This window comes from Emiliania huxleyi (assembly GCF_000372725.1).
Source record: "Emiliania huxleyi CCMP1516 unplaced genomic scaffold EMIHUscaffold_379, whole genome shotgun sequence".
In the NCBI taxonomy this organism is placed as follows: domain Eukaryota; phylum Haptophyta; order Isochrysidales; family Noelaerhabdaceae; genus Emiliania; species Emiliania huxleyi.
In genome coordinates, this window is record NW_005199128.1 from 1 (window position 1) to 8,231 (window position 8,231).

General features: G+C 61.9%; 2 protein-coding genes across 2 annotated transcripts; one reads left to right on the forward strand and one right to left on the reverse strand.

The window, feature by feature from the left end:
* Positions 1-824: 824 nt before the first annotated feature.
* On the reverse strand, positions 825-2,075 carry EMIHUDRAFT_118093 (hypothetical protein; the record flags this gene model as incomplete). The annotated part of the gene is made up of 2 exons (XM_005771568.1): positions 825-884; positions 1,653-2,075. Coding segments are annotated over 2 exons (483 nt in total), but the record flags the coding sequence as incomplete, so codon positions are not given.
* A 1,021-nt stretch (positions 2,076-3,096) lies between these two features.
* On the forward strand, positions 3,097-7,984 carry EMIHUDRAFT_118094 (hypothetical protein; the record flags this gene model as incomplete). Its single annotated transcript, XM_005771569.1, has 3 exons — positions 3,097-4,874; positions 5,502-5,766; positions 6,839-7,984. The coding sequence occupies 3 exons, from the start codon at positions 3,097-3,099 to the stop codon at positions 7,982-7,984; spliced, it is 3,189 nt and encodes a 1,062-aa protein (XP_005771626.1).
* Positions 7,985-8,231: the final 247 nt, after the last annotated feature.

The following is an 8,231-nucleotide window of genomic DNA, read 5'->3' on the forward strand; positions in this document are numbered from 1 at the left end:
CAGGGTGTGATGGGTGTGAAGGGTGTGAAGGGAGGGTGTGATGGGAGGGTGTGAAGGGTGCGATGGGGAGGGTGTGATGGGAGGGTGTGAAGGGAGGGTGTGATGGGTGTGAAGGGTGTGAAGGGAGGGTGTGATGGGAGGGTGTGAAGGGTGCGATGGGAGGGTGCGATGGGAGGGTGCGATGGGAGGGTGTGATGGGAGGGTGTGAAGGGTGTGATGGGAGGGTGTGAAGGGAGGGTGTGAAGGGAGGGTGTGATGGGTGTGAAGGGTGTGAAGGGAGGGTGTGATGGGAGGGTGTGAAGGGTGCGATGGGGAGGCGGGTGGCCTCCGCAGCAAATCCACAAATTGAGCATCGTCGAGACGCCTAGGGGAGATATGGGGAGATATGGGGGAGATATGAGGGAGATCTAGGTTGAGCATCGTCGAGACGCCTATTCACGGGCCGAGCTGTGAACAGCGCCTCTTCGCGCAGCTCTCGCGGCGCGGCAGAGAGGGGGGGGGGGGGAAGAGGCGCCCTTGCACGCCATGACCGTCACCGAGCCTACGTGCACCACACCTCCAGAGTGGTCGAACCCAGTGCGGGTTCCGTCCCGTGGGTGGTGTGGTAGCAGAGCTGGGCGAGCTGACCGTGCCTACCTACGTGCTGAAGACGCCACCCCCTCGCGGCGAGACTACGGTCTCGTGCAGCGTCTCCAGGGCGCCGCGTGAGTACGAGGGGCTGCGAAGACAGTGACTCCCGCCGAATACGGTCGAGTTACAGCGGAGTGCGTCTCCTCTCGAGCGCTGGCTGGAAGACGAGACTAACTCTTCCGCTTCTGGGTCACCGCGCCCAACATGGAGCAGAGCAGGACGTAGTAGCCGACGTGAGCGTGGCCATACTTGTCCTGGAGAGAGGGGGAGATGTGGGGAGGAATGGGGGGAGATGGCCATACTTGTCCTGGAAGCCGAGCATCAGCCCGGTGAGGATCTCCCCAGATCTCCCCGTATCTCCCCACATCTCCCCGTATAAATATCTCCTGGAAGCCGAGCATCAGCCCGGTGAGGATCTCCCCGTATCTCCCCGTATCTCCCCGTATAAATATCTCCTGGAAGCCGAGCATCAGCCCGGTGAGGATCTCCCCACATCTCCCCGTATCTCCCCGTATCTCCCCGTATAAATATCTCCTGGAAGCCGAGCATCAGCCCGGTAAGGATCGTGAGGCAGAGCATGTAGATCAGAAAGATTCGGTCCTGCGATCGGGAGATATGGGGAGATGTGGGGAGATATGGGGAGATATGGGGAGATGTGGGGAGATGTGGACCAGAAAGATCCGGTCCTGCAGGGCGCCGCCCTCGCTGACACTCCCTTGCGTTAGATCCACTACGTGCCTCCCCGTGTCTGTGGCCGGGCGTGTGTGCCCTTCTGAAGAGAAGGCGGGCTGTTGGGTGTCCGTGCCACGTCCTGCGCTGCCAGTGGACTGAGATACGGTCCTGCGCTGCCAGTGGACTGAGATACGGTCCTGCGCTGCCAGTGGATTGAGATACGGCGCGGTCCTGCAGCCGCGAGAGGAAGGAGTGCACGTCGGCGTCCACCTGCAGCTTCGTCCCTCGACTCATCCTTATGATGCTCGGTAGGATGGGTCGGATTCGTTTCTTCTTCTTGTCGGCTCCACCTGCAAGTCGTGCGTCGAGCAAGACGCGACGATGACGGCGCCGCCGGCGATGCAGAGGCAGCAGCCGATGAGGTCGCGGCAGCGCAGGCCCTCCCCGAGCACGAGGGCCGCGATAAACGCGTTGGACAGCACGGAGATGGCTCCGAGCGGCGCAATCACCGACGCGTCGGCAAAGCCGTACGCCGCAAAGTTGCCGAGCTCGCCCACGATGGTGGAGACGAAGCCAGTCCACCAGAGGGGCAGCTTGACGTACGGCTGCGGCTTTGCCGCGCGCTGGTTCAGGTTGTGAGCGTGTTTTGTGATGTTGAGCGCGACTGAGACGAGCAGGTTCCCGCTGAGCGCGAGGCAGACGCCGATCAGCTGGCGGGTGTCGGTCTCGACATCGGCCGGCGGCGAAGGCGCGTCGCCGGCGGTGCCGTTCATCGTTGCTCGATGAAGCACCTGCGCAGTGAAAGATCAACCAGCCGGCAGCGAGTCGGCGTCTCGGCGCGAGTGAGGCGGCTGTAAAAGAATTCGCACGAGTTTCGTCGAAGGAAGGATCGTCAGAAAGAGAGGGGAGCTCGCGGGAGAGGTGACGAGTGAACTACAGGTAGCGGGGAAGGCAGCCTGGATCGCCATACAGACATGGGTGCGCAGTGAAAGACCAACCAGCCGGCGGCGCGAGTGAGGCGGCTGTAAAAGAATTTTACAACCGTTTTCGCCCGACACGATTCACGAGCCTGTCGTGTCCCTTGTCAGGAGCAGGAGAGCCCCACCTGTCCCCCTGATCGTCCTTCCAAAATCCTGCTCGTGCAGGTGGGGACCCTGTCCTCCTCCCCCATCCCTCGTCTGGGTTTGTCTGTTTTCTTTCTTTTTCTTTGATTCACGAGAGACTGCGAAAAGAGATACGAAGAGGCAGACTCCCCAGGGTGGGCGACGGCTAGCGCATCACACTCCTCTCCTTAAAATCCCTGTGTGGTGGCGGCGTGCCGTTCTCCCATCCCTCCCTTGGGTTCTCTGTTTTCTTTCTTTCTTTCTTTGATTCACGCGACAGGCGAGGCGCGGGCGAGGGCTTCCTCAGAAGGGGGGGGGGGGGGGGGGGCTCGCCGGACCCCGCGCGCGCGGGCGTGTGTGTGACGTGACTCACGTCTTGTAGCGAGGCGACGTGGGACGGTGTCCGACCCGTTCTGGGGTTTTCATATAATGCGGCTCTACTCGTATCGACTAATAAAATACCGGGGAAGGCCTGCGCAGCCTCTAACTAGTTTACCGCCGCCTGCACGACTGGCGCCTCCCCCATCGCTTTTGCAAAATCCTGCAAAGGTGGGGACGTGTCTGTCCGCGCTCCGTTTTGTTTATTTACTGCAGGTAGAACGAGAGGATTTTTTATTTTCTGCTGTCCGCCTCTTTTGAGCGGCATGGAGGCTGCGCGCTGCTAGCGCGTCGGCGGGGGTGGCGCTGCCATATGCAAGCGCACTTGAGGCCGTCTGACGGTCCTGGTCGCTTCAGCAACGCCACTACACCCCACGAGTGTCGCTCGTCTGGAAAGCGAGGGCCTCGTCTCCAGCCCGGCTGCGGCCGGGCACCTGGCGTCCACCACGGGCGTGCACAGAGGGTGCAGCGGTGGAAGATCCCAACTCATGTCATCTACTCGCAGAACGCACGTGGGCTCAAGACCGACAGCGCTCTCACCGAGGCTATCGACGCTCTCCGATACCGCTCAGGCTTCTCTGCCGGGCTGCAGGAGACGTGGAGAACGGGCCTGGAGGAGATTGAGGAGGACGGCTTCGTCTTCCTCGGCGCTGCACCCGCTGTACAGAACGGACGCGGCTCAAAAGGAGTCGGCATCCTGCTCTCGCCACTGGCTGTCGCTGCGTGGCGAGCAGCTGGAGCCGTTGTGCACAACGACGTAGGCCCGCGGGTTATCGCAGTGCGTATGGAGGTTGAAGATTCGGCTGGCAGGAAGCAGGGACTGTTTCAGGTGGCGTCGTATGCGCCTATCTCGACAGCCCCGGACACCGAAAAGGACGAATATGAGACCGCTCTCGCCTGTGTGCTCTCGCGACGGCAGTCCGGCGACATTGTGATTGTTTGTGCTGACACTAACGCGAGCATCGGACGCGGCTGCCTTGGCGGCCAAAATGTCAACTACGGTGCGGTCGGTTCTCATGGTATCGACTTTCTCAATGACTCTGGGCGCCGCCTGCGCTCGTTCATGGAGCTGCACGACCTTGCTGCACTGTCCTCGTTCTTCAAGAAGCCGTTTTACGGGACGTGGCTGCACCCGTGCAGTAAGCTGCAGAAGCAGCTGGATCACATCATGATCTCTCGATGCGACTTGAAGAGATTCACAGACGCCGGGGCATGCTGTGGACAGTTGATCGACAGCGACCACAGTGCTGTCTTCTGCAAGCTGCGCTTCACAGTGCGGCTTCGACGCAAACTGGAGCCGCGTGCTCAGCTCGCTCGACTCGACACCGCACCGTTGCTGAACCAGGACCAGGCGGTCCAGTTCGCTACGGATGTGGTGATGAGCCTCGGCACATCCGACGCCTCGGCCGTATCGTACTCAACACTGGCCAAGGCGGTGGAAAAGACCGCTGCCGAGACGCTCCCCAAGCGTGAGCGGCCTGCGCCGCTGTGGTTTGCGGCGAAGGAGGGCGTTTTGCGTGCCGTCATCGCGAACCGCAACGCCACCTTCAACGCTCATCAGCGGCAACCGACGGCGGACGCTGCCGCTCGATATCGAGAGGCGCGCTCACGCGTGCAGCTCGAAATCAGGCGTGCCAAGTCGGATTGGATCCTCGGCAAATGCACCGCCATCAACGATGGCATCTGCGGCGCCACGGGATCCGCGGCCGCCTGGGCGACCGTAAAGGTGCTCAAGGCTGGCCTCGCGCCGCCGCGCCGTGCACCACCGGCAAAGATGAAAAAGGCCGATGGCTCTCTCGCTGACACGCCAGAGGAGAATGCGAGCGTCTTTGCCGACGCGTTCTCCCAGCTGTATGGTCGAGAGGCGTCCTTCGACCCCTCGGTGCTCGACGACCTGCCGCAGAGGCCGGTCGCCGTTGGTCTTGACCACGTACCGTCGGACGACGAGATTCAGCTGGCGACGAGCAAGCTGCACGCTACTGCTCCGGGCCCATCAGGCCTGCATGCACGGCTGTGGCAGGCTCTCGTGTCGACGAGCGACGGATTTGGCTTCGTGAGACATCTCGTGCAACACTTCTGGGAGACCGAAGAGTTGCCCGAGGGGTGGGAGACGGGGCTGCTCAGTATCCTGCCCAAGAAGGGTGACCTGAGCCTCCCTGGAAACTACCGTGGGATCATGATGCTCGAGACGGCGTACAAGATCGCTGGCAACATCATCCTCGTTCGGCTCAAACCGATCAAGGAGGGTGGAACGCTGAATCACGAGAACCAAAACGGCTTCCGGCCGAACCGTGGCTGCTTCGACGCGATATTCTCGATCAAAACGCTGATCAAGAAGCGTCGAGAGCATGGTCTCGAGACCTGGCTGTTGCTAATCGACCTGGTCAAGGCGTTTGACCGTGTACCGCGCGAGCTGCTTTGGCGCGTGATGCTGAAGCAGGGCGTGCCTCCCAAGATCGTCTCGCTGCTGAAGGCGCTGCATGCGACGGTCAAGGTCCAGTTCGAGGTGGGTGGCGTGAAGAAGGTGATCGACTCGATTATCGGCGTCAAGCAGGGCGACCTACTCGGCCCCGAGTTGTTCATCTTTTTCATGGCGGCGGTCATGGAGACGTGGCGCCTCCACCACGACTTCGAGCTGTGCGTCGTCCGCTCGAAGAACGATTTTGTCCTCACCGGTCGGCGCCCGTCTACCGTCGGCGATGTTGAGTTCTCCCTCAGAGACTCCATGTACGCCGACGACGCGGGCCTCGCCTTCTGCTCTCGGCGCGGCGTCGAGGTCGAGACGCCCAAGGTGGTCGCGCACTTCGCTCGCTGGGGCATGGAGATCCACGTCGGCAAGGACGGCTCCAACGGCGAGCCTCGCAAGGACTCGAAGTCGGAGGTGCTCTTCTGCGCGGCGGCGCCGACCTCGTACAACAACCCCGCCACCTACGACGGCGCCGACCTGTCCGACATCAAGCTGCCCGGCGGCTACTTCATGCCGGTCGTGGACCGCTTCAAATATCTTGGGAGCTACCTCAACCGCGACTGCAGCGACGGGCTCGACGTCGACAGCCGGATCGAGTCGGCAGGCCGAGCTTTTGGCGCTCTTCGGAAGTGCCTTTTCAGCTCGAGGGACGTCTCGTTTGCCGCCAAGCGCGCGGTCTACACCTCGCTCATCCTCTCCATCCTGCTCTACGGGTGCGAGTGCTGGGCGCTCACCGAGCGCCTCCTCCACCGTCTCCGCGTCTTCCACGCACAGTGCGTGCGTGCGATGTGTCGTGTCACTCGCAAGCACGTGTGGGAGCACCACATCACGACTGGCGAACTCTGCGCCAGGCTAGGTCTCGACTTCATCGACTACTACATCGACCGACGCCGGCTGGGCTGGCTCGGGCATGTCAGCAGGATGGATTTCAATCGCCTACCTCGTCGCATGCTCTCATCGTGGGTGCCTCACGGCCGGCCGATCGGGTGCCCCAACATGACGTTTGGGCGCAGCATCCGCACCGCGCTCGACAAGTTCCACATCGACCGCTCGAGGTGGCCCGAGCTCGCCGCCGATCGCTCGGCCTGGCGCCAGACGCTGGAGAACAGGCGCCCGCCCGACGCCTTCTTTGCCATGCCGGCGAGGGCTAGGCCGCCCTCCCCGCGCATTGCGCGCACTAAACCAGTGCGCTCATGCTTGGCGAGAACCAATGCAGCGATGGACAGCTCGCTACAGGCGCCCGCGGGGTCGTGAGTGGGGGTCCCCACTGCTGCCCCTCTGACTAAACTTTTGTCTGTGGTGATGCCTTTCCCTGAGAACGCACACAACGCCTCGTGTGTAATGCCCTGTGTTTCCGCGAGTGCGTGTGCCCCGTCGTCCATGCTAGGACGTGTGTAACACTGACTGACTGCTGGAACTGCTGGAGTAACTTCGATCAAACGCGGCGCCCGCGCCGCGCCCGCGCCTCGGGGCGGACGGACACGTGAGGCGCCCTCAGCGGGCCATCGCAATGGCGACCGGGAAAGAGGAGAAGCTCTTTGAAACAAGGTTGAAGAGGTGGCGTGAGTACGGTGGCTGTGACCTCGAGTCGGTCATTGCGAGTGGCGCCATCGCTTTCATTGACGCCGGTTGGATAGTTGCATACGCTGCGGCGGGTGGCGTCCTCAAGCCTCGACAAGAAGTTCCCAACGTGGCCTTCCTCTCGTTCAACGACCTTGTCTTGGCAACCAGACGATCTCTGTGGGGACTACCCATCATCGCCCTTTCCTACCCGTGGCTGACCCATGGCCACCCCGATCCGGACGGCGCCAACCTCCGCCGCGTGGCAAAGGCGCTCAAGGCCCTCACAAGTACCGGCCAGCGGTTTGGCGTCTTCTGGGATTTCCTTTCGCTGCACCAGCACCCCGATCCCGCCAACGACCTCATGCGCACCGAGGCGCAGAACGCGCTCTTCAAACAGGGCCTAGGCTGCCTTGGCACGCTCTATTCGCATCAGCACACGCTCGTGCTGCGACTACCCTCCTTCCCAGAGGGCTATAAGAAGGACCTGGCCGACGACAATAATGTGAGCGAGTATGCTGACCGTGGATGGTGCGCTACCGAGTCAGCATGGTCGAGCCTCACCAAATGGTCGAACAAGTCGCTCGACCTCGGCCGGATGAAAAGCAACTACCGCCTCTTTGCTTACCACAACCTCATCAAGGAGTGCGCAAGGGGGGGCGGCCGGCGGCCACCATTGTTGCCGCCACAGTTCACCGAGGAACTAGAGGAGAAGAGCTTCACCAATGGCAAGGAAGACAAGCCGCTCGTAAAGGAGTTGTACGAGGCCTCCTTCAAGGAGCAGTTTGCGGAAGTGACCGTTTTGTACTATGACTGGCTCCTCTGGGGCGACGCAGAGGCGGCGCAGCTGGCAGTGATTTTCGCAAATGGGTTCGCCCCGCGGCTGAAGAAGCTCAACCTCGATGGCAACCAGATTGGCGACGAGGGCTGCAAGGCGCTGGCCGTTGCCCTCGGCAAGGAGGGGGCCGCCCCGCGGCTCGAGGAGCTCGATCTCAGCCACAACCGCATTGGTGATGAGGGGCTCAAGGCGCTGGCCAACGCCCTCGGTAAGGGGGCTGCCCCTCGGCTTGAGAAGCTCTCTCTCGATTTCAACAATATTGGGCGCGAGGGGCTCGAGGCGCTGGCTGTCCTCCTCAAGGAGGGAACAGTCCCGCTGTTGAAGGCCGCGAACTGATACATACTCACGCTGTCGCCCGTGGCTCCAAGGCCTAACCATTCCCACGGCCGTGCTATAGGTGATCTACTTGGACAGCCAGTCACGCAAGCTGAAAGCGGTGTGCAAGCAGCGGGGGATCGCACTTCGCAGGCGTCTGGCACTTGTCAGTGGAGCGGGCGCATACCATCTCCGTATGTCTTTTTTGTGAGCGCCAAGCTCCTCGGCAGCGCTTAGAAGGTGTGTGTGTGTGTGTGTGTGTGTGGTA